Source organism: Pleurodeles waltl, chromosome 5 (assembly GCF_031143425.1).
Source record: "Pleurodeles waltl isolate 20211129_DDA chromosome 5, aPleWal1.hap1.20221129, whole genome shotgun sequence".
NCBI classification, from domain to species: domain Eukaryota; kingdom Metazoa; phylum Chordata; class Amphibia; order Caudata; family Salamandridae; genus Pleurodeles; species Pleurodeles waltl.
The window spans coordinates 422,135,404-422,162,273 of NC_090444.1; the positions used below are offsets into that span (position 1 = coordinate 422,135,404).

Consider the following 26,870-nt stretch of genomic DNA (forward strand, 5'->3'; position numbering starts at 1 on the left):
GTCTGCGTTCGGTTTTGAGGGTTTGAGGCTGGGTTTCCAAAGTGTCCTTATGAATATTTTTGTGTGGTTTCTGATTGCCTGGGAGGCTGGCATCAGGAGTGGCAGCACCCCTAGTACGTGGTTGTAACATGATGCCAGTACCATTTTAATGATGTGTATCCTGCCCCAGAACGACAATTTTATAATGATGACCATCTGACAAAGTCATTGTGTTTTAACCATCAGTGCTGCAAGTTGTCTGTGGCCATTTTTGTTAACCCTGGTAGGAGTTATAGAGGAAACAGATTGAGCCCTGGTAGAAGCCTGACCTTCTCCTCGCTCTGTGATGGAATGGCCACTTTTTCTTCTGTCCTCTCTCGCCTGAAGTCGGATTTTCTCCCTATCACGAAGAGTTCTTCTGGAGAAGGTTTTACAGATGTCACACGACTCTGGTTTGTGGCTGGATGGAAGACAAATTATGCAGACCCTATGTGGATCTGTTTTAGCCTTTTTTCTGCCACAAGAAGGACATTTGTCAAAAAGTGAAGGCATTTCTAAACTAGAAAAACCTCAAAATTCTGTCAGAATTTAACAGAAACTAGTAGGAAATGATCACTCAATGTTAAAAACGTCGAGTGAAATTGAAATTCAAAAAGATTTTGAATGAATTTCTGTCACAAAAAACCTATGGGCTACACTGCCCTGCATTGTTTTATTCTCATGAGAGGTGTAAATAAAATATGAGAATGTATTTGTTAATATATTTATAAAATAAATAGATGTTTAAACGTGAATTTACACTATAACTGGTTTTTCTTTTAACAATTTGGCCTGTGTAGCTGTTCACATAGGCTGCACAGTGTTATTCTTAAGTGTTTTTTGACAAACCTTTTTTCAAAGGGTTGGTATTTGCACTTAAGAATATACTTCACACCAGTGCTCCGGGGTCCCCGCAGGCGCGCGGAACTATTCAGTGCTTATGACTATCATGGAAATACCCCTACGAGAGAACTGGAGTTACAGGTAAGAAACCATTCCTTCTTATGTATTTTAAGTTACATGTCAACCACCTGAACCTGTGTCAGTCAACCTCTGCTCTTGTGGTGACCTTTTACTTGAACAGACATTTGTCTTATCAGCTACTGCTATTCAGAACAGCAGTTGTCATGAGGACCAAATGTGACGGGGTTTCCGGTGGCACAAGCACCCTTTACATCAAGGGAAATGTGGATTTTGTCACTAATGTATTCCTTATGAAGCGTAGAGCGGAAGCGCGGTTAGTATAGGAAGGTAGAAGTCTTGATGGTAATTGTTAAATGTATTTTCCTCAGACGTGACCTTCCCCGTACAGAGGGAGTGGGGTATGGGTGTGGCCATATGCAGATTCGCATCTCCTCAGATTTTCAATGCTCCAGCATTGATAGGGAGCAGGTTGCCATCAGCTAGGGTGTGGTGTGTGCCCTTGTTCTCAACTACCTTTCTTCAGTGCGCTGTTTGAGTATGGGATGTGGTTGGGCAGAGCATTGAGATGCCCATCATGGTCCCCCAATTGACCTACTGATGAAGAAGATATAGACAGTCAGAAAAGGGGCGCCTGTCACTGTGACCCTCTGAGTGAGGAGAAAGAAAGTGTGTAAACCATGGAGTTCACCAGGGTGATGGGTTCCTATATGTGTATAGCTATCAACGACGTTGTGTTTCTGAGCATTCTATTCAATGGCTACAGGTTGAACTCATCAGTAGTAAGTGCATGTCGTCCGGACCTAGTGAAAGCATGTTTTGCTTTATATTATCCCTGCTTGCCCTTGCATGCTGTAGGTGGGCAGGGGTTTAGCACGTGGGTGTTGCAGTCTTTAATGGCCCACACCAGGCAATCACATCCTATTTTCGCTTTGGTTCCGTTTTCTTTGGACTCTGGTCTCCTTCCCCATACGCTCCCTTACCAACGAGAGCAGTCTTGTCTCCCCGTATCCTGGTCAAATCAAATCAAATCATTAACATTTATAAAGCGCGCTACTCACCCGTGCGGGTCTCAAGGCGCTAGGGGGGAAAGGGGGGGTTATCGCTGCTCGAACAGCCAAGTCTTTAGGAGTCTCCGGAAAGCGGAGTGGTCCTGGGTGGTCCTGAGGCTGGTGGGGAGGGAGTTCCAGGTCTTGGCCGCCAGGAAGGAGAAAGATCTCCCACCCGCCGTGGAGCGGCGGGTGCGAGGGACGGCAGCAAGTGCGAGGCCAGCGGAGCGGAGGGGGCGGGTGGGGACGTAGAAGCTGAGGCGTCTGTTGAGGTATTCCGGTCCCTTGTTGTGGAGGGCTTTGTGTGCGTGGGTGAGAAGACGGAAGGTGATCCTTTTGCTGACTGGGAGCCAATGCAGGTGTCTCAGGTGTGCGGAGATGTGGCTGTTGCGGGGTACGTCGAGGATGAGGCGGGCCGAGGCGTTTTGGATGCGTTGCAGGCGGTTCTGGAGTTTGGCTGTGGTCCCGGCGTAGAGGGTGTTGCCGTAGTCCAGGCGGCTCGTGACGAGGGCGTGGGTCACGGTTTTTCTGGTGTCGGCGGGGATCCAGCGGAAGATCTTACGGAGCATGCGGAGAGTGAGGAAGCAGGCGGAGGACACGGCGTTGACTTGCTTGGTCATGGTGAGAAGAGGGTCCAAGATGAAGCCGAGGTTGCGGGCGTGGTCTGCGGGGGTCGGTGCGGTGCCGAGGGCCGTGGGCCACCAGGAGTCGTCCCAGGCGGACGGGGTGTTGCCGAGGATGAGGACTTCCGTTTTTTCAGAGTTCAGCTTTAGGCGGCTGAGCCTCATCCAATCTGCGACGTCCTTCATACCCTCTTGTAGGTTGGTCTTGGCGCTGGCGGGGTCCTTGGTGAGGGAGAGTACAAGTTGGGTGTCGTCGGCGTAGGAGGTGATGATGATGTCGTGCTTGCGTACGATGTCGGCGAGGGGGCTCATGTAGACATTGAAGAGTGTCGGGCTGAGCGATGAGCCTTGAGGTACGCCGCAGATGATCTTGGTGGGTTCTGAGCGAAACGGAGGGAGGTAAACTCTTTGGGAGCGGTTAGCGAGGAAGGAGGCGATCCAGTCCAGGGCCTGGCCTTGGATCCCGGTGGAGCGTAGGCGGGTGATTAGGGTGCGGTGACAGACGGTGTCAAAGGCAGCCGAGAGGTCGAGGAGAATGAGGGCGACTGTTTCACCGTTGTCCATCAGGGTTCGGATGTCGTCTGTGACTGAGATGAGGGCGGTTTCCGTGCTGTGGTTGGTTCGGAATCCGGTTTGTGAAGGGTCGAGCATGTTGTTGTCTTCCAGGAAGGTGGTCAGCTGTTTGTTGACGGTCTTTTCTATTACCTTGGCTGGGAAAGGTAGAAGAGAGATGGGGCGGAAGTTTTTCAGGTCGCTTGGGTCAGCCGTAGGTTTCTTTAGTAGGGCGTTGACTTCAGCGTGCTTCCAGCATTCGGGGAAGGTAGCAGAAGAAAAAGAAGAGTTGATGACGGTCTGGAGGTGCGGGGCGATGATGTCGTCGGCTTTGCACTGCTGTCGCATGAGGGAGCAAGTATCAGCAGCCCTTACAGTTCTAGTGCCTGGGAGCTCTGCAGGCCTCTTCACTGTGCGCCGCCCTCTCAACCGTTGACCTTGGCCCTGTCTGCTTCAAGGACAACTCTGCTTCCTTTTGTGATTGTATTTCGAGGCGGGTAGGGGGTTAATCGAGCACCCGACTGTATTGCTGTTATCCCATTCACTTTTGGGCCTTCGGTACCCGAGTATCTGATGATTCGCTGAAAAAGGCTGCAGAGTTGTAGGGAGCCGCAGCAAACGCGGTTCAGCTTCCACTTTGCTAGGACCGGTCTCCAGTCAGTTCTTTTCAATTTCAATTTCAGGTTTCACCCAATGTTTTCATGACTTTTCACTACTGTTGAGTGTTTGGCATCCTTGTTCTACATTGTCGATGGTTACTTATATTAATTTCTGACACCTCCATTAATCTATACACCAATCTGTTCTTCCTTCGACACTCCAGAGTCTACGAGAAACGAATATAACAATTGCAACTCTTATATAATACATTTTAAATGCTTATGTTTCTTTTACATTTTCTATCTCGAGTACAGGATAATGCTTTACATTCTTCATACCATTATCTACTGACGATTTCCACCTTCGTGCTTATATATTCCTTCTTGTGAAAATTAATTACCAATTCCCCCAAAGAGTCAGTCATTTTGAAAAACAATAAGAAAAACCTCATTTAATATCCAAGTCTCTTCAAAAATATATTCCTACCCTGTTGTGACTTTTGTGTTCAAGGCCCCTAAGTATCAACATATTTCCCCATAGACACAGAATAGGTAAAACCCTTTGTTGTATCAGGCCACAAGTTCTCTCAATGGATTCACTGCTGGGTTGGCCATTGTATAGTTTTTTTTAAAATGCTTAATCCAGAGCATTGAATAATGTTGCATTTCAGTGTGTCCAAGTGATTACCAAACAGTTTGCTAAAACCCACCAAAAGACTTTCTATTCAATAGCGACTTTGGCATCTTCCAGTTCATCTCATCATTCCTTTTTGGAATGTTTGTTTTGTTGTGTCTTCATGACTTTATTTTCATTTCTTGCTCTCTGCATGGCTAACCTGCTTTGGTGAACTCACTGTTTACTTATCCTGCTATCTCTGTGAAGTTCCTAGTAGTGATGTAGTGTGCAGGGAAGCCTTATTTGTAGAAACCTCCAATGTAGCCATAAGTTGGGGTGGCTACAATTAGGGGATCAACACTCAAGTCTAGAATTGTGTCAATTTTATTTCATGCATAGCCCAGCATTGCATATGAACCTTTTGTCCTTTTGTGCGTCTCTTATTGGTCACCCTCCATTCATCCCCAAAATGGTTTTATAGTTTCAACTACAATCATATTGAACCTATTAGATACTTCTGAAGTCTTGTATAACAAAAACATTTTCATGAACTCTTGTTGATATACATATAGTTTAGTTGGTAATTGTAATTTCTCTCGTAGGGGATTTCCATGTATAGTCATAAGCTTAGAATTTCCCCGCCCGGGACCCCGGAGCACTTTTTCCAATATCACTTCTTAAGTGTCCCTGTTCGCCTTACTTCAGAAAGACTTGTCAAGACACTTAAGAATGTTCCCAAGCCGCCTTTAGGAAGGGCTACAGTGTTCAAGCTTCTTCATTCAGAATGTCCTTGAAATAAAAACATTAAATGCTTGACAAATAAACCCATTTTCCAGACCAACTACTTCCAAAAAACTTATTTTATTTCACAAAACCCCTAAGAATGAGTGCAGAACAGTGTAGTCCATAGGCTGCCATTAGTAATAAAGAAAAAGGATACTGTGCCTTTAAGAGCAGCCAGTCCTCCAGTATCCCATCATGCCTAGAGAGAGGCTGTTACCTCAGTTCTTTTTTCTGGCACCTGCTGACAGGACCCTGGAGCAATGAACTCAACCTTTTTAGTTTTTTTCCTTCAAAAATTTGGAGAAACTTTCAGAAAAAAGGCCTCATTTGACGTCTTTTGTCTTTCTCTACTACATTTTGAAGTTTTCTGACAGAAGTTTAAGGCTTTTTTCATCAAAATGCCTTCCTTGTTTGACAAGTGCCCTAAATGTGGCAGAAAAAAGGCTATAACAGACCCTTATGAGCTCTGTATTATTTGTCTACTCTCATCTCAAATTCCTGCCTCCTGCAACATCTGCAAGACGTTCTCCAGGCGCACTTTACGTGACAGAGAGAAAATTCGCCTTCAAGGGAGAGCAGAGAGAAGATTCCAGGGAACCAGTGGGACCTCTGAGCGAGGGGAAGGTCAGTCTTCCACCAGGGCTCATACCTCAGCCTCCAGTGGTCATGGGAGGTCTGAGAGACGCTCTTCAGGGTGAAAACGACATTGGTCCTGGTCGACGTCGAGAAGGTCGACGTCGAGAGGAGGTATGGCGCCGACATGTTCGCCCTCGAAGTCCGGTTCAGTGTCGTACAGAAGTCACCAGTCGGCGTCGAGGCACCGTACGACATCGAAGACCCCAAGGCGCATGACGTCAAGGAGCAGATCGGCGTCGTCAGAGTCGACGTCGAGAGGTCGATGTAGGCGTCATGGCTCGTCGCCTCGCACACCGTCTACGTCGAGACGGAGAGAGAGGTCGACGTCAAGGACTCCATCGACGTCGAGGAGGCCGTCGACGTCGAGGAGCCACAAGAGGCTGAGGATTTATTCCTCATCGGAGCGCTCTTCCTCAGTAGTGCTGCTGCCTTCCTCGCCTTCTTCTCGTCCTTCTCCACCTAGGTCTCCTCCTCCAGAACTTCTGGCAACGCCGCCTCAGCCAACGGGCCAAGAGGTACCACAACCAACGCCACTTCCGGCACCTCAAGTACCGGTTAGTATACCGCCTAGACCGTTCACGCCATGGCCATGACTCTTCCAGGTCAAGATCGCACCACTGATCGAGGCGCAGATCAAGTTCAAGGGAGCGTGACAGAGACTCTTGGTCCTCCACCAGAGACTATTCACCTACTTTATTGGACTCTCCTTGGTCCTCACCGGTGGATGACATTAGCACCTTTCATGAGGTTCTAGTCCAAGGTGCGTCGAAACTAAGTATACCGATGGTTGCTCCTACGCCATCGACATCGGTGATTTTTGAAACACTTCAACAGCGGTCAGCTGCCAGACCCTTGCTACCCCTAGTGCCGGGCCTCCTGGAGCCCGCTATGGAGGTCTTCCTTACACCGGCAGTGACAAGACCTGCACCTTCCAGTCTGCAGAAGAAGTATCGCCCTCCGGAGCAAGATCCGCTCTTCTTGTGCTCTGATCCGCCACCGGACTCAGTAGTTATTTTGGCGGCACGCAAGGCTCACGCAACTTCTCCATCCTCCACCTCTCCTCCAGATAAGGAGAGTAAGCGTTTGGACCCGACAGGTCGTAAAGTCTGTGGTTCGGCGGCGTCCTCTATGAAAACGGCGAGCGCCACAGCTCTTTTGGGCAGGTATGATCGGTCTTTGTGGGACTCCATCTTGCAGTTCGTAGAACATCTCCCAAGAGACCACAGAGAGGACTTTTTAGAAGTAGCTAAGGAGGGCGCTATGGTCTCCAACCAAATAATAAGTGCGGCAGCGGATGCGTCGCTGCTTTCAGCTCATGCGTACTGCCATGGTGTGACGCTAAGGAGGCACTCCTGGCTGCGGCTCACGTCATTAAAACTGGATGCGCAGCAAAGACTTTTGAATCTGCCATTTTTAGGATCCACGTTATTCGGATCGCACGCAGATGACGAAATGGTAAGAATGAAAGCGGAGGTGGACACATTAAAGGAAGTAGGATTGTACAAACCTAAAGAGCAACGCAGGTCCTTCCATCCTTTCCATTGCCGCTACACCTCGCAGAGGGTTCAAGCCCCTCAATGGGCCACTACAAAGACTCACTAGCAGTACCAGCGGCCCTACCAGCACCAGCGTTAGGCGCAGAGGGGACGATCAACCCATCAGTCCACTCAGAGCACCCGGCAGCCGACTGCCTCAAAGCTGTGAGAATTTCCTCCCCCGGGGGGAAGCGTGACCAATTGCCTGGTAGAGTGGCAAAAGATGACACCAGACGCTTGGGTCTTAAGCATTGTACAGAATGGATATTGTCTCAGATTTTCATCACCACCTCCGGCCATCACGCCAAAGCAGACGACTGCACACCTCGATCTCCTAAAGGTGGAAGTTTCCATCCTCCTCGAAAAGAGAGCAGTGGAATCGGTTCCCCTCAGCCAACAGGGGAAGGGTATCTACTCAAAATACTTTCTCATCCCAAAAAAGGACAAAAAACGAATTCAGACCCATTCTAGACCTCAAAACGGCCAACAAATGGATCCGAAAGGAGAAGTTAAGGATGCTATCCTTACACCAGATATATCCTCAGATTCGGCAAGGAGACTGGCTTTGCTCAGTGGATCTACACAATGCGTATTTCCACATCCCCATCGCAAAGAAGCATCGGAAATTGCTGAGGTTTCTGGTAGGCCAAGATCACTTCCAATACACAGTCCTACCATTCGGTCTCAAGTCTGCTCCCAGGACCTTTTCCAAGTGCATGGCGGTGGTGGCAGCTCACCTTCGGAGGAAACGAATCTTCATATACCTGTATCTCGATGACTGGTTAATCAAAGCGTCCATTTATACAGAAGCAAAACGGCATTTCCAGATGACCTGCAACCTTCTGTACCGATTAGGTCTTCATATCAACTTTCAAAAGTCAACAACAGTACCTGTCCAGAGGTTACATTACTTAGGAGCTACCATAGACACACTGCAGGCAAAAGTGTGTCCTTCGGAGGAACATCACTTATCTATTCTCCGGAAGTGTCGGGATCTCAGATCAATGCGTCACCCAGCAGTGCGGACTGTCTCCTCACTTCTCGGATCCATGGCATCCTGCATTTACCTGACATCCAACGCTCGCCTCCACATGCGTCCGCTTCAGGAATGCCTGGAGGACCAGTGGAATCAGTGGTTGGGGAGCTGGGAAGATCGGATTCACCTCTCCACTCATGCAATCAGGTCTCTAACTTGGTTCTCTCCAACCAATCTCTTAAAGGGGATGCCATTCCGGGCACAGCCTCCGACACAGACTAATGTGACAGATACCTCTCTCCTCAGATGGGGAGCTCATATGGATCACCTGCAAATACAAGGCCGATGGACCCAGAAAGAATCGTTGTACCACATCAATCTCCTGGTGCTATGAGCGGTGCACCTAGCTCTCAAGGCGTTCCTACCCTCAATCACGGCAGACAACTTGCTGGTGCAGACAGACAATACCACCACTATGTTCTATCTGAACAAGCAGGGGGGCACCAGAGCCAGAATCCTGTCTCAGGAATCCCAGACAATATGGCACTGGCTCCTAGCCAGGAAATTGAACATAGTGGCTACCCATCTGCCAGGGGTTCAGAACAGTAAAGCGGATGCCCTCAGCAGAGTTCTAGGAGAGAACCACGAGTGGGTGCTCAACGAAGACGTCACTCGAGACATTTTCCGTTTGTGGGGCACCCCTTCTATCAACCTATTCGCCACAGAAGAAAACAGGAAATGCCGCGACTTCGCCGCCAGGTTTTACCACCCACAGTCGCAGGGCAATGCTCTGTGGATAGACTGGTCCAACAAATTTCCGTACGCCTTTCCACCAATTCCGCTGATCCCAGCAGTTCTCCTCAAACTGTCGATGATATCAGCCACAATGATCCTCATTGCACCAGAGTGACAGAGACAGTGGTGGTTCCCAGATCTTCTTCAGAGATCACTCCAGCCCCATCTCAGGCTACCCTGCAGACCGGACCTCCTGACGAAGTTCGGCGGACGAATGAGGCATCCCAATCTCTCATCATTGAATTTGGCGGCATGGCTCCTGAGCTAGTCCAGTATGGTCACCTCAACCTGCCACAGGATTGTATGGACATTTTAAAGGAGGCGAAGAGGCCGTCTACTCGTTTGGCGTACTCCTTTAAGTGGAAAACATTCTGCATCTGGTGTTCTTCTAAAGGGATAGATCCTACATCTTGCAAAGAAGATGTCATTCTGCCTTACTTTTTGCATCTGGCAAGATCGGGCCTACAGCTGTCTTCCATAAAAGTGCATTTGGCAGCCTTAACTGCTTATAGGAAGACTCCTGCGCAGACCTCTTTCTTCAGAATCCCAGTGATAAAAGGTTTTCTACAGGGGTTAAAGAAGGTCGTTCCTCCAATTAGACGCCCTTCGCCACCATGGGAACTTAATGTGGTCCTTTCACGTTTAATGCAGCACCCATTTGAACCCATACACAAGGCATCCCTCCAACACCTCACTTGGAAGGCAGCCTTTCTAGTAGCGATCACTTCAGCACGAAGGGTCAGTGAAATCCAGGCCCTCTGTGCTCACGAGCCTTTCACAATATTTCATTCTTCCAAAGTAGTCTTACGGACACATCCGAAGTTTCTACCTAAGGTCATATCCGACTTCCACATTAACCAGTCGATTTCCTTTCCCACGTTCTTTCCAAACTCTTCCACCCCAGCTGAGAGGGCTCTCCATTCTCTAGATGTTAAGAGAGTATTGAAATTTTACCTAGATAAGACCAATCCTCTACGGAGAACTACACAACTGTTTGTTAATCACAGATCTGTACGTACTGGTTTAGCCACCTCCAAGCGAGGTGGATAGCGAGGTGGATAGCGAGGTGGATAGTCTCTTGTATTTTATTGTGTTATCAACTAGCCAAGAAAACCTTACAGGGTAAGCCTAGAGCCCATTCCACCAGAGGAAAAGCGGCTACCACTGTTCTATTGCGCTATGTTCCTTTAGCAGAACTTTGTAAAGCTGCGACTTGGAAATCAGTTCACACCTTTACTAAACATTATTGTCTAGATACGGATGCTAGAGCAGATGCTCAGGTAGGCCAGGCTTCTCTTAGAAACCTTTTTGCTTGAGAACATATACATAGATTACTCTAACTGCTCCTCCGCGGGTTTTGGGGATGGGCTTGGTATTCTATTCTAAGCGTATGACTTTACATGGAAATCCCCTACGAGAGAAGGTATGGTTTCTTACCTGTAACTCCAATTCTCTCGTACGGGTATTTCCTTGATAGTCATAAGCAACCCTCCCTCCTCCCCGGGGGAGCAGTTAGATGTCATGATTACGTTTATTCCGAGGGTCAGCCAGTGACTACCTGCAAAAAGAACTGGGGTAACAGCCTCTCTCTAGGCATGATGGGATACTGGAGGACTGGCTGCTCTTAAAGGCACAGTATCCTTTTTCTTCATTGCTGATCACAGCCTATGGACTACACTGTTCTGCACTCCTTCTTAGGGGTTTTGTGAAATAAAAGAAGTTTTTTGGAAGTAGTTGGTCTGGAAAATGGCTTTATTTTTCAAGCATTTTATTTCAAGGACATTCTGAATGAAGAAGTTTGAACACTGTAGCCCTTCCTAAAGGCTGCTTGGGAACATTCTTAAGTGTCTTGACAAGCCTTCCTGAAGTAAGGCAAACAGGGACACTTAAGAAGTGATATTGGAAAAAGTGCTCCGGGGTCCCCGCAGGCGGGCGGGGAATTATTCTAAGCTTATGACTATCATGGAAATACCCCTTTGAGAGACCGGGAGTTACAGGTAAGAAATCATACCTTGTGTGCCATGCTTTATTAAAATACTCAAACTGAAGAATCATTGTTGCAAGTACACATGTTTGCCATGTCTATTGTCATAATTGCACTTTGCTGTCTGCTGCAGTCTGCTTGTCCTTTCTGTAGATTTAATGAATTATTTGAAGCTGGCCAGTATGAAGCTGCATCCATTCTTGTGTCAAACTGCCCAAGAGGGGTCCTGCGAACCATGGACACTATGGAAAGATTTAAGGGTATGTATTTTATTTAAACGTACAAAATAAAAATATTCAGAAAGGTACATGGATTTGACTGGATTTATTCATGTTCGAATGTTATATCTAAATGTGTAACTATGAAGAGGTGTTGATTTATATCAGCTTACCAACCTGTAGGTGTCTAAAATCTGAGGCCTCACGTCACAAATAATGTAGTTTTCAACAGTGCATAACCTCTTCAGATGTTTGCGGACCGTGGGCACCGGTCCTCATTTTTGGAAACCTGGACTTTTTTTTCATTATCAGTCTGACTCAGATCAATAGGGAGAGAAAGAAGGAGCAAAACAAAGGTATGAAACCAGTAACAAAGACAGAATGCAGTGATGAAAAATCACCTGCAAAAGTGTGATAAAGGGAATGGAAGTGCAGAGAAGTGGCATTAAAAGTAGTCTCAGGCGATATTTGTTACACAAATGTAATTTTGATATTTTGCTTTAAGCTTATTAAAATTCTTGAAACTATGCTATCATGCCACTTTAGTAATTACATAGTGCAAGTGCAGGGGAACAACGTGGACGACCAGAACACAAGTGGCTTTCATTGTACCGCTTGTTTTTTTACCCTATTTTTAAAATTTAAATGTGTCATCACATCTAAAATGGTTACAAGGATGCATTTTGTGCTGAAATATAGTGCTAAATGTTCATTTTTTATTTTGATTAGCTACATGTCATTTCTCATGATTTTTCAAAATGTTTGCATAATTATCCAAAAACAAATTATACGAACATCGCACCCCTTTAATTAACGGGCATGAATTGCAATCAACACTAAGCAGCCTTGGTATCCAACAACCCCTGGAATTCAGCAGCTCCATGGTGTGTTAGTAAGCAAAACTTTGGGACCCCTGCACTTTTTATTAATAAAATAATTGGGGTGTGGCTAGCATCTATGCAAGATGATGGCTCTCTGCTGAGCTCTCAAAAGCTTGTGACACTGAGCTGCATGTAGCACAGCTGAATGGGAGAATTCAGCCCTTGTGGAAAGTAGATTGGACTGGTGACTGGAGACTGGCACACTTATACTGAGGCCGATGATTTTCCAGACCACTTCCCCGCCGTTATAGGAGGAGCGCTGCTCTGTGAACAAGATGGTGGAGCCTTGAGACTACGGCGACTATTAGCTCGTTTTATTGCCCACTGATGATAAAGAATGCTCTGCAACTACTGCTGCTCTTCAATGCCAGGTACTCCCTCCCCACAGTTTTTCTCTGCTGTGTGGATTCCCGATCTGAGGTGCTGTGACATGCAAAATGGTGGTCCCTGTGGTGTCTGTGCCCACTAACTGCATGGTTGGCTTGTAAGGGGGATGAGTATGGCGACACATCTCCCTGCTTTTGCTTGGCACCCTTTCATCCCTGCCATGACCCATGGAGAGTTTTCTGTGTGGTTGCCCTTCCCAGCAAAATGCTGATGTAAGGTGCAGATAAGGAGTACTGCATGAGTGTACCCTTAGTTCCAGGAAAACCAGCCCTGGTACTTTTCCTATTGTTTCTGTGCTCTGCTTCATCTGTGCTTGTACAATTGCACTTTGTGTTCTCTAACTCGCTCCACTTTCCTCTTCTGAGCCTCTTATGCCCAATCAGTCCTCAGACCCCTAACTGTCCACTAACTGTACTTCAGGATATGTGCATGGTCTTTCTACCACCTATGCTGTGTGGATATGCGTATACACCATAGGAGGGGGCTCAACCAGCATATTGCTGGACAAGGATTTCTCATTCCCGCCTAACACTAGAAGACACCTGGCACTGAGTGATATATTCCTTTTGCTTCAGAGCATGCTCACCGCAGTTGCTGTGCTTCAAGGTGGCATTGCATTGCATTATTTAGTGACACCTAGCCACACTGACACAAAGTCTCACTGCACCTAACAAGACAAATTTGCTACTGTCGCGTAGGCTTTCATTATTCTAATGAGACTACTGGATTTTGAGCAGCAAGATCGTCCACAGTGTGGGAGACTGAGTCTGACCCACTGTGGGTGACACCTGTCGCTCTAAATCCAGGTTTTGCTCCGGCTAACTAGCAGTGCCTCATCTATTCCAGAGGATAGTGATGATTGGGCAGCCGAGCGCATGACATATTAGGCTTCTCAGGGAAGTCGTGGTCACTCAGGTCGCATCCGGTTCTCTCATTCACAATTCAGTCTCATATATAAATGACAAAAAGAAGCAGTATAAGTTTTAATGACTGGTTTAATAAAACAACTGCTTTTTAGATAGCAAAGCTTGAGCTGCAATAACCAGGATGACACAACATGACTGTATTAAAATGGTGACGAGGAGAGTGAAGCATAAGAATAACGCTATCATATTGTCACTAGAACTGATGGACTATTTCCTACCTAGGTTATAATCTGAGCACAGCATGTTAAGCACTAATTCTGCCTTTCAGGTTCCCCCGGGAGGACATCAACCCTCATACCTGAGCAAAGGCCTGTAGTCTGCGTTAGCATCTGCAGTGAAGCATTCAGCAATCATCATACAGTCGTGGCTCCCTGGCTGCACTCTCCCTCTTAACGTGTAATGGGACTAGGAAGTGTTTTGATAATAACACAGCTGATGTTCTGAGAAAATGTCCCTACGTAAAGATGTGTATTTTCTAAGAATGTTGGAGACTAAACTTCTACCACATTCACCGTCAATGTATTCAACTGTAGCCTTGAGTGAAGCACAGAGTGATCAAGAATGTCTTGTTTGAGAACACTGTGCTGGACTAAGCAAAAACAGTTAGATAGACAGAAATAAAACAAGACCATAAAACTGGTTATTGTTAAAATAATAATGCGAAGCTGAATAAAATATATCTAGGTTAAAGTGCACAGCGGCCTAGTGTGTTAAACTAACGTGCATGGAGCTATTTCTAAAATGGCTACACAACACTACCTGCTATCAGTGGGTTAAGTGCCCTTTTCCCTGACTGAATCTAACAAACACTAATCTTTACAAACTGAATCCTTTGTGGACCCTCTGTGAAGCCTCTTAGATTAGTACCCAAAGTGCTGCTGTATTGGTGGTCCTCGTCACTGTCAACGGCAGTTGCTTCTACAGGGCATGGCGGAGTTAAAAGTTCACAAGGAGTCGGATGGAGCCACCACTCCCTGACTCCCCAATGGAAGAAAAACAAAATAATTCTACAGCATTTGAAGCAATCCTTAAAAAACTAAATTATGTTAATGAAATAGTGCAGAGCACTAAAACTCTTGCAGTTGGAGGTCTCTGGGATCAGGAGAGACCTTAAAGAACTCAGCCCTAGAGTGTTGAATGCTGAAGGTAGAAATATCATGTCCGAAGATCGTATTGCAGCTCAATCTAAACACCTGCTTAAAAATAACTTTGATAACCTTCCTCAAATAATAGATCACTGAGTTGGAAGATTGCAGCAGACGAAGTAATCACAGAATTGTCAGTTTTCCGGAAGGATCAGAAGACAAAGCTTCCTCGGTGGCCAGATTCTTGGACTCCTGGATCCCAGCAGCACCCGTGATCACCTTCACTAAAGATTTTGAACCCGAACATGCCCACTGGATCCCCACCTTCAAATCTAAGAACACTACTAAGCTGTCTGTGCTAATTTTCAAACCATTGCGTCATCAACACTCTGAACTTATATTAGCACACATAAGGAAAATCAAGTCGCTTTCATTGTAAGACTCTAGACTTTCCCTTTTCCAAGACTTCGCCAGGGACACCGTCGGCAGAAGGGAAGGTTTTCTAACACTTAGGAAGACCTTATCAGAAAGAGTGATACAGCATTGCTTTGCCGGCCCGTCAAAATTTAAGATCATATTCAAAGTACAAACATTTCTTCTCGAAGCTCGCAAATCCTTTTGAATCAAGTATGATTGACTCACATGGTAAACCCGTAAAGCCCCTTATATGTTTCCAGGTTATATTTTGCCATTTAACTAGTGGCAGCTATTAACACTGTATTGCACCCTTTGTCATCAGAGGTACATATTGCCCCGTCTGGTACACCTGTATGCATAGTGGATCCATTTCATGATGAGTCGAGTCAATAATGATGTGGTCCATGGCACTGTTAGTAATCCTATTGGTTTTGTTTTAAGCTGTAATGATGTTGTTTGTGTTTCTAGTCAGTACTTTGGCCTTATCATACCTTAACATATTTACGATGTTCTCTGATAGTCAAGCCTTAAACTTCAAATATTTTAGTTTGCAGGCAACTGAATCGATATGTTAGGGCTTGGTACAACTACTAATCAATACAAACCTTGATTTCACAAAATAATAGTTTATTTTGTGTTGTTTGTCATTCTGATTATAATTTGGTTATATAACGGTGATTTTCTTGCAGCTGGTCATCTTATGCTCCAAGTGTGTCAGTTTACCGTATCGCAGTTGGAGGTCCCTTCGGCAATAACATACGTTACTCCAGTATTGGAACTTTCATAGATTCACATGCTTAAATCATTCCCTGTCGTTGAGATGGGAGTCCCCGGTACCTTAGAAAAGACAATGGCAGTCATTCTGACGGCGGTGGGCGGCGGTCGCCGCCCGCCATGCGGTCACCGCCGAATGACCGCACCGCGGTCAAAAGACCGCGGCGGCCATTCCAACTTTCCCGCTGGGCCGGCGGGCGCCCTCCAAAAGAGCGCCCGCCGGCCCAGCGGGAAAGCCCCTGCAACCATGAAGCCGGCTCCGAATGGAGCCGGCGGAGTTGCAGGGGTGCGACGGGTGCAGTGGCACCCGTCGCGATTTTCACTGTCTGCTAAGCAGACAGTGAAAATCTTTGTGGGGCCCTGTTAGGGGGCCCCACGACACCCGTTCCCGCCATCCTGGTTCTGGCGGTGTAAACCGCCAGAAACAGGGTGGCGGGAAGGGGGTCGGAATCCCCATGGCGGCGCTGCAAGCAGCGCCGCCATGGAGGATTCCCTGGGCCAGGGGAAATCCGGCAGAAAACCGGCAGAAAACCGGCGGGAAACCGCTGGTTCTCCTTTTCTGACCGCGGCTTTACCGCCGCGGTCAGAATAGCCCAGGAAGCACCGCCAGTCTGTTGGCGGTGCTTCCGCTGCCCTCCGCCCTGGCGGTATCAAACCGCCAGGGTTGGAATGAGGGCCAATGTCCCCAGAGACATAACAGCAGTAACTTACAGCTCTACTTTTAAGTAATCTATCCAAGTCCTTATGTGAAAAAGGACCAAACTACAGCATTAACCAATCAGATAACATCACCCTCTAGAACCCTCCAGAATGAAGCTCCAGTACCTCAGATTTTCTACCGCACGTCGTGCTAGGGAGTCTCCACTGAGCTCTGCTCATTTTTTCCTGTTGAAGTAGATTTTACCACTACATCTGGGTTTATTCTCTATTATAGGGTGTTTCTTGTTCACACTCAGAATATCTGGAGCCTGACATTATCAGCATAATGTCCGACAGAGAGAGGAAAAGTCTCTTCAGGGCCTGCAGTACATGTGGAAAGAAAAGGCTACACCCTGAGGATCCACATAGAGACTGTATTGCCTTTATCCTGAACATTCTGCTGCTGAATGCAAGGTATGTTGTACCTTTTCCTCAAAAACATGAAAGGATAGAGAGGTAAGGTTACCTATATGCTCCAAAAGCTTAAACAAGGAAGAACCCTGTCTCAGATTCTGACAGTGAGGAATCTTCCTGGTCTTCTAATAAGTCCCAGAAGAGGCAAAGATCGCTTCACTCTGAAAAGGGTTCAGGGCAACCCTCAAACGCTTTTAGAAAGACCTCACAGGGGTCTGGTGAAGGCCACAGTTTATCGACATCACCTCATGAGAGAAAATCTTCATCAAAGTCTAAACACCGGCCTTCAACTTCAAAGGAGGTGTCTAAACCTTCTTCAGAGCCTTCCACACCTGCACCGAAAATGATTACTGCCTTTAAAAAGCTTTCTTCAGCCCTAGATGACAGACCGTTGACGACGACCCTACCATCGACACCGTCATCGATGAGAACATATACGGCAGCTGTATCAGCGATGACAACGTCTACGGTTACCAGCCTATCGACTATTGCTTCCTGCTCAGCGACGACATCTATGGTAACTAAATCCAGACCGTCGATGATGAAGATAAGGATGTCATCGACGTCATCGATGATGCCGTCAACAGCGACACAGTCTTTGATGCAGTTGACAATGAAGATTCGGATGATGACGGCATCGTTGACAACACCGTCGACGGAGACCAGAGGCGGACCCTTGCAGATTGACATGACTTTGTCCATGACCTCGCGTCGCTGAGGAGAAATATTCAGGCCTTGACTGGAAAAGGGGATATAACTCTGCATGCCACATCGCCAAGTAAGGTCACATCTTTACTTCTGGCCCATCTACTGGAGGTAGATTTGGATGATGAGGGACAGTTTGGGGCAGCTCATAGTCCTTCCCAGCTCCACGTTCAGTGTCAAGATGATGAAGAGGAATATTACCAGCAGTAGTATTGTCCTCAGAGACCAACAAGGTGTGCCAGAGGATATGGTCTGTATCCCAAGTTCCCTTATCTCTTATCTCCAGCTTATGTTGTCAGACTACTAAAAAAGGTTTCCGTTTGCACCACGGTCAGCGAAAATACCAACTGAACCCCCACTGTCGATACCTTCCACCCCAGCACCACAACCTATGTTGTCACCTAGATCGGCGAGGATTACCCTGCACAGAACCTTTATGCAAGTTACAGACTCCTTGGATGAGGAGAGAGAGGAAGGAGAGCTCCAAGACACGCAATCTGAATGGGACAATTATATATTACCAACCCCATTATCTCCATTGACTACTGCGGTGGACTCACCCCCAGGTGACATTGGGGGTCTCCATAATCTGCTTGAAAGAGCAGCGAAGAGATTCGCACTGCCCATGCCATCCAAGCAAATGGACTCCTTCCTAAACGATTTCAAAGAGCCCTTTCAAAAGAGTATATGCTCCATACCCATAGTAAGTTACATCTGGTAGGAAGGTCTAAAAGTAATGAAAAACCCAGCTTCTGTGATGGCAGTCTTACCAAGGTTAGGCAAAAAGTATAAGGCTCCAGAAGACGCTCCAACTTGTCTCATTGGTCGCCCGAAGCCAGACTCAGTCGTAACTCGGGCAGCGCAGAGGCGTTCAAAGAATCCATTAACGCCAATTTCAGAACCCTAAGACAAGGAAGGTAGAAGGCTAGACAACATTGGGAAGCGGTTTTCCTCTATGTCAGGACTTATAGTGAGAGCAGCAAACTCTTTGGCAATTTAGGGCAGATACAATAGGCAATTATGGGCAGATATTGCTCTGTATCTGCACCACCTTCTGGAGGATTCAAAGGTGGAAGTGAAGAAGATCCTATTGGAGGGGGAGTGCATCTTGGCTGAGGTTGCTGGATATTGCTACCACTGCTTTAGACAGCTAGCAGGTGGGGTGGTGCTCTGACGGCAAGGCTGGCTTAAGGCAACTTCCTTTCGACCGGAAATACAAAATAAAGTATTGGACCTTCCGTTTGATGGGGAGGCTGTTTTTGGCAAACACGTGGATGAAGCCTTGCAAGCGATACGGGCACTGCCAGATCATTGGTTACCGTACAGTTCAAGAAGTTGCCTTTTCGAGCCTCCAGAGGTCGAGGAATCCTATCATATAGAGGGAGTTTTCAAAACTTCTCTTATCCCTCCTATGCGACTCAGCAGTTCCGACCGCCATATTCACAGAAACAGCCACTCCAGGCATCCTATTCCAGACCTCCTCCTAGGGGTAGAGCGCGTCAGGGCAAAGACGCAGTTCAACACCAATGAAAGTTTTTAGGCTCCGGCTACATCCCTACCACCAGTTCACAGAATAGGGAAAGGATATTCCACTTTTTTCGAAAATGGCAAGAAATAACATCGGACCAGTGAGTATTAAAGAAAGTTCAATTTGGCCACACTTTGGAGTTCATCCAAATCCCACCTTCACACCCTCCACATACCTTCATTCAAAAGCATCTAAAACAACTCCGGCTGGAGGTCGTCACCACGCTAAAGAAGGGAGCTATAGGGAGAGTCCCTACTTCGGAAAAGGGGAGAGGTTTTTACTCCTGTTTCTTTCTAGTACGCAAGAACCAGGAGGGATGGTGTCCCATTCTTGACCTCCGGCACTGAAACAAATACCTCAAACGTCAAACCTTTCGCATGGTCACGTTGCAGGACATTCTCCTCCGCATGAATCACAGAGACTTTATGGCAACCCTAGATCTATAGGATGCATTCTTTCATATCCAGATTTCTCGTGGCCACAGAAGGTTTCTTCGTTTCACAGTAGCTGGCAGCAATTTCCAGTTCAGAGTTCTTCCATTTGGCCTGAAGTTTGCCCCCAGAATCTTCACAAAGTGTCTGGCTTCGGTAGCAGCTTTGCTGTGAAGGGAAAACCATAAGATTTTTCCATATTTAGACGATTGGCTAATAAAAGTGCAGTCGTATCAAGAGGCATAGAATTATTCGACAAACTGGGTCTCACCCTGAATTGGAACAAATCAAAGATCTTGCCAACAAGAGTAACAACCTTTTTAGGGGCAGCAGTAGACACGATCAGGGACAACGCCTTCCCTACATTGGAGAGACAAACCAAGCTCATATCTCTAGGAAGAAAGTCTCTTTAAGTACGCAGTTACGAATGGCTACTGAGGATGATGTCATCTTGCATTCAAGTTATTCCATTTTGTCACCTGAGAATGCACCCCCTAGAAGAGGAATTGGATCTCCAATGTATTCAAAAAGAGGGCACATTCAACGACTCGATCACAGTGACTCCTCGCATGATCGAAGATTTCCACTAGTGGTAAGAACAATGGAACATCGCATTAGGTCTTTATTTTCTGCCCCATTGACCCCCGTTGGTCATTACCATGGACGCCTCTCTGGAGGGATGGGGGCGTACCTTCAAGATCTACAGGTCAGCGGAAGGTGGAACAGCTCTTTTCGAAAATATCACATCAGTTTTCTAGAGTTGAAAGCAGTTTTTGTGGCTCTGCAGGCTTTCCTCCCAAGAATAAAACAATCTGCGGTTCTCATAAGAACGGACAATACAACAACGGTGCATTACTTGAACAAGCAGGGAGGAACAAAGTCTCTTCTATCTCGAGAATCTCAAAATATTTGGAATTGGGCTACTCAAAATGGGGTCAGTTTCCTCCTATCCCGAATGGGAGCTGAACCAAGAGGCGCTCAACCAGGTCTTCAAGAACTGGGGAAAGCCCAACCTAGATGTCTTGGCAACTCCGCAGAACACCAAATGCCGCTTTTATGCAAGTTGGGATCACCATCCGGGCTCGTGGGGGAATGCCTTTTCGATGGCATGGTACGGAATATTCCCCTGATTTCAAGAGTGCTCACAAAAATCAAGAGAGAACGTTGCAGACTAATCCTGATAGTTCTGTATTGGCCATGCCAACGTTGTTTTCTGGAACTGCTCCTGTTCTCAGAGAAAGACCGCATTCCACTGATAGGCTCACCACAGCTCCTGACAAGGAACAAGGGTCAAGTCTTGCATCCGGACCCCACATCACTAAAGTTATCAGCTTGGCTCCTGAAAACAATGAGTTTGCCCATTTAAACATTCACCCTGAATGTAGGAAAATACTTTCAAAGGCCAGAGCGGATGGCACAAACAAATCATACTCTTTGAAGTGGAAAAGGTTTTGTTTATGGTGTCAGAAAGAACACAGTAATCCACTATTGTTGCTGCCACAGGAGATATTGCCCTATCTCCTCCTTCTGGTATCAACAGGTTTATCTCATGCATCCATCAGAGTGCACTTAGCGGCCATATCTTGTTTCAAACATTCTCCAACATCTCCGTCTTTATTGTCCTCCATGTTGATAACACCGTTTCTAAAAAGGACCCTTTAGAGTTTTTCCGCCAGTAAGACCTCCTTCACCCTCCTGGCAACTCAACACGGTTCTATCTCAGCTTGTGAGACATCCATTTGAACCCATTCACAAAGCGGAATTGAAGTACTTATTGTGGAAGATAGCTCTTCTGGTGGCCCTTACTTCTACTAGACGCATCAGCGAAATCCAGGCTCTAACCTTTCAGGAGCCTTTCCTTTAATTTAAGCATGATACAGTGATACTTCGCACAAACCCAAAATTCGTTCCAAAAGTTCCATCAGACATTCACATTAACAAGCCTTTGATCTTGAAGTCTTTCTTTCTAAACCTTAAAGGGGCTTTGGATTTCCTCCACGAAACTAGTATTGTCTATAAAGATGCATGATATATGCCTAATGGCTGGGTGTCTGATCTGTCCTGCTCAGAGGCTGTCTTTCAGAAGAATGGCGTGATCACCCTAATCTTGAAAATTGACTACATACTCGTTGACTCCTCTCCTGCAAGATACTTTCTCTTTATCCACTGAACCTATCATGATCTCTGACCATGCCACCATTACAGTTTCCTTCAGACCCTTCTCATTAAATCTAAAAGCAGCACCTGGTGGACGAGTGCTAAGATTTTTGAGGAAGATGCACATGTTTGAGGGCTTCATAAGGAATTAGCTTTGTTTTTTACAAGAAAACAATACTTCGATCTCCTCACCTGCTACAGTTTGGGACACAGTGATGAAGTGTTCCTCAGAGGTCCAAGTAATAAGCTGCATGGCTTGAAAAAATAAAGAAATCTCACATCTTTAGATAAACGAGTAGCTGATATTAAAGCTATAAAAAACACTATAAAGATACCCTAAAGACCCACTAGATATGATTGCACTAAAACTGCTTCAATACAGGTATAACACAATTTCTAGTAAATGCTTACACTTACGGGTAAATGTACAGCAAAGCAGAGAACTGTTTTTCTTGAATATAATGGGTAAATCCCTAGCGGCTCATCTGAAATTCGTAAGAAATTTCTCTATAATTTCAAATATTAAGGGCCACTATGGAATAGTGAAGACAAAATGAGGATATTCCCAATGCATTCCAGAGATTCTACGCTAGATTGTATAACCCGACTATAACCACTCCTAAAAACACATGCCTGAAATTTTGTCTAAAGCCTACCAATGAAAACCATTTCTCCCCTGAAAATCTTAGCCTAAATACACCAGTTGAAGGGTCTGACATTCTGAATGCGATCAAGCTTATCCCATCTGGGAAAGCCCCAGGTTTGTATGGTCTACTCATCAATTTTTACAAAACATTTGCATCCATGATTATAGATCTGCTGAAATCTATCCTAAATCGTTGTGCCTCCTCCGGGAAAGTTTCTTATACCGCTTCCAAGACCACTATTGTGGTTATATCTAAGAAGGGGGAAGACCTTTCTGATCCTAAGAATTTCAGACCAATCTTGCTGATAAGTATGGAGACCAACATCTATGCAAAAATACTGTCCACAGAGCTTGCACCGTTTATTACCAAATGAGTCTATGCTCTGCAGATGGGCTTTGTTAGGGGCTGACTAGCTTCTGACATGTCATGTCTCTTTACCTAACCCTTCAGCTAGAATTAAAATAAACAGGCCTTGTTTGCCTCTTTGCCTTTGCAACAAGGCACTCACCAAGGATGTCCACTCTACCCCTTATTATTTCTTCTAGCCATAGATCCCCTGCTGTTAGTGATAAACAAATCCACTGGAAAAGGTTGGGCTAACATTTGGTGATTCGGTTTTTAAAACGACTGCTTATGCAGATGACATTCATTTTTACAGAAGCCGCACACACTTCCATACCTGCTATCATGAAAAATTAAAGTTCTGATGGATACAACTACCTGTGGATTCCTCACCTGATGAATACTCCCATGGCGCCAGCATTTGACGGAAATCTTCTTACTAGTCTCTGCACGTCGACGAGGACGTCACTCTAGCCCACGCGACGCCGTCTGACGTCATACAGGCAATAAGAAGTCCTCGCCGACGTGCCGATGACAGTTCCCTTTTTAACGTGCATTCGAAACGGTTATCTTCGAGGGAGTTACTGTTACCTTCGTGGTTACAGTGTATTGTCTGCTGCGTAGTCTTCTCTGCGGTAACAATGTCTCAGAGGAAGTCGGGTTTCAAGCCCTGTCGAGAGTGTGGGGGCAAGATGTCAGTTACAGATCCTCACTCCGACTGTCTATGGTGTTTGAGCTCCGACCACGACGTCTCGACTTGCGATTCATGTCAACACATGAATCCGAAGGCCCTCAAAGAGCGCGAGGCCAAGTTATTCATGGCAAAGTCAAAGAAGAAGGAGAAACATCATAAGAAGTCTTCTTCGCCAAGGTCTCACCGGCGTCATCGAGACTCCCGGCGCCGTAGAGACTCACGACGTCACTCCAGCAAGGAGTCTCGTTCGAGGTCACCTTCGGCTCGGCGTCGGAGGACTTGGGAGGTCAGCCCCACGGTCACGCCGCATCCATCGACGCCGTTGCCCTCTCCGGCGTCACCGACTTCACCTGGTCAGGCGTCAGTGATTGAGGTGGTGCAGCCTCTTGTGTTTTCTCCGGCGTCGCAGACGTCGAGGCCGGCGTCGGGGTCGCCCTCGATCCAGGCACCCCAGTATCCGGCTTTTCCCACTCCTGGAGCCGATAGTACCGCGTTTCTTAATGCGATGTATACCATCTTTCAGCAGATGGCTCCAGGAGCTGCTCCGGCTGGTCCTTCGGGGCCCTTGGCCTTTTCGTTGGGTGATCCTGCGCCTCTTCGGCCGGCACCCTTTATGCCCTTTCTCCCTTTTGGGAATGTGGGCTCGGCGCCGGTGCCGGCGTCGGTGGCCGCTCCGGTGGCTTCGGATGTTTCGGCCCCGGAGGTTGCCCCTCCGTCGAAGTCAGGATTTTGCCCTGTGACTCCGGTTGGTCCATCGGCTCCAAGACCTCGTCCTCCGGCTCCTGCCTCGGCGCCGAAGCTGCCTGTGGCGCCGGACGCGGCGTCAGATGCTTCTGGAGATCGGCGCCGTTCTTCGACGTCGGCGGAGGCCATGTCGACTCCGCGTATCGAGGAGAGACTTCATTCGAGGAGGCGTGCTCTCCGTCTTTTAGAAGAGCAAGAGTACCAGCGAGTCCTAGAGGAGGGAGAGATTGAGGACTCTGGAGACGGACTGCATGGTCTGGATACAGCCAGTGGGCTGGACACTTCCCCTGAGTGGGACCTTTCATCTCCAGGGGAATATACGGAGGAGGCTGCTTCCTTTCATGCTGTGGTGAGGAAGGCAGCGAGCTTTTTGGACCTGCCTTTGCCGGTGGCAGAGGCAAAGCAGAATTTGCTGACAGAGGTATTGCATCCGGCCTCTGCTGCAGCTGAGCCTCTCTTGCCATTTAATGAGGCTTTGCTGGATCCGGTGTTGGAGGTGTGGAAGAAGCCGGTGTCTTCCTCGGCCGTTCATAGGGCTGTGGCCAGGAGGTATCGAGCTGCACCATCTGACCCTGGCTTTCTCTCTAGACACCCTACGCCGGAGAGCTTGGTGGTGCAAGCCTCCTGTTCCTCAAAGTCAGCGCCTGGTTCCTTCCCGACGGTGCCTGGAGACAGAGACTCCAAGAAACTGGATGCGCAGTCCAAGAAAATATTTTCGTCATGCAGTTTGGCGTTGAAGGCCACCAACGCCACGTGCATTCTGGGGAGGTACATCCATGCGCTGATGGATGATATTTCGTCTTCATTCACGGAGCTTCCCCAGGGTCTTTTGGATGTGGTCTCGGACGCCCAGGCTGCCGCGACCCAGATTATCCAGTCTGGGCTGGACACGACCGACTCGGTGGCCAGGGCGATGGGCACGGCTGTGGTGGCAAGAAGACAGGCCTGGCTCCGAAACTCAGGGTTCTCTGCGGATGTGCAGTCGACCCTGCTGGACCTCCCGTTTGATGGGGACAGACTGTTTGGAGCCAAGGCAGGTTCAGCCTTGGAACGATTTAAGGAGAGCAGAGCCACAGCCAAATCGTTAGGACTGCAAGCTCCTTCTTCCTCTGCCTCTTCTAGAATTTTCAGGAGGTTTCGGGGATTTGGGCGTGGCTCTTATTCCTCTTCCTTTCGGGGGAGGTTCCAGCAACCCGCCTCTTCCCTCCCCTATAGGTCATTTAGAGGGAGGGGGAGGGGTGGGGTCCGTACCAGAGGAGCCTCTCAACAGCACTCTGCCTCTTCCTCGTCCTCTGGAGGGGTGCAGCAGGGGAAGCAGCCTTAGGCTTCCACCGTTTCCCACTCACTCCTCTCCTGTAGGGGGAAGATTACAGCGTTTTCTCCACAAGTGGAAGTCTATCACAACGGACACTTGGGTTCTCGGCATTGTGGGAAAAGGCTACGCCCTTCCCTTTCGGGAGTTCCCGCCCCTCATCCCGCCCCGCCCATCTTATTGTTCAGAAGAACACCTCCTGTTGCTAGAACAGGAGGTTCAAGTCCTCCTTTCAAAGGGCGCGGTAGAGTTGGTCCCAGAGCAGGAAAAAGGTCGAGGTTGTTACTCAAGATACTTCCTGATTCCCAAAAAGGATGGTCAGTTGAGACCAATCCTGGATCTGAGGATCTTGAATTGGTTCCTCAAACAGGAAAAGTTCAAGATGCTGACCCTAGCACAGGTGCTTTTGGCGTTGAACAAGGAAGATTGGATGGTGTCTGTCGACTTGCAGGATGCTTACTTTCATATCCCGATACTCAAGTCGCACAGGAAGTATCTCCGGTTTGTGGTAGGGTCGCAGCACTATCAGTTTGCGGTCCTCCCGTTTGGTCTTACTTCAGCACCTCGAGTCTTCACAAAGGTGATGTCAGTGGTTGCGGCGGAGCTCAGAAGGAAGGGGATAGCAGTATTCCCTTACTTGGACGACTGGTTGATCAAAGCCAAGTCCCCGGAGCTTGTGTCGCATCATCTGCAGTCAACAACCCAGTTGTTGTTCGACCTGGGCTTTTCGGTGAACGTGCCCAAATCTCACCTGGAGCCCTCTCAGCGCCTCCTGTTCATAGGGGCAGTACTGGATACAACATTGAGTCGAGCCTTTCCTCCGCCTCAGCGGATTCAAGATATTCAGGAATTGGTTCCAATGTTTCGAAATGGAGCGGTAGTTCCAGTCCTCAAGGTCCTTCGTCTGCTCGGTCTGTTCGCCTCCTGCATTCTGTTGGTCACGCATGCTCGCTGGCACATGAGGGCTCTTCAGTGGTGCCTCCGAAGGCAGTGGTCTCAACACAAGGGAGATTTAGAAGGTACTGTCAAGATCTCCAGAGATGCTGCTGTGGAATTGAAGTGGTGGATTGCGGGCAACAATCTTTCACAGGGGAAGCCGTTCGCGCAGTCGCCACCAGTGGCCACGGTAATAACGGATGCCTCCACCCTAGGATGGGGAGCTCATCTGGGGGATCTGGAGATCAAAGGGCTTTGGTCTCCAGAGGAACAGGTGTTTCATATCAATCTGTTGGAGTTACGGGCTGTACGTTTGGCTCTCAAGGCCTTCCTCCCATCCCTTCGTGGTCAGTCGGTACAGGTCCTGACGGACAATACTACCACGATGTGGTACATAAACAAACAGGGAGGAGTAGGGTCGTACCTTCTCTGCAGAGAAGCTCTTCGGCTATGGTCCTGGGCAAAGGACCATCAGATTTGCTTGGT

The 26,870-nt window shown here is 47.5% G+C and overlaps 1 protein-coding gene across 1 annotated transcript in view; it reads left to right on the forward strand.

Annotated features, from left to right (window-relative positions):
- Window positions 1–26,870, forward strand: part of CLHC1 (clathrin heavy chain linker domain containing 1) — a 379,985-nt gene that overhangs the window by 194,868 nt on the left and 158,247 nt on the right. The window contains 1 exon segment of the mRNA XM_069236548.1: window positions 11,241–11,347. Coding sequence (XP_069092649.1) covers window positions 11,241–11,347 — 107 coding nt within the window.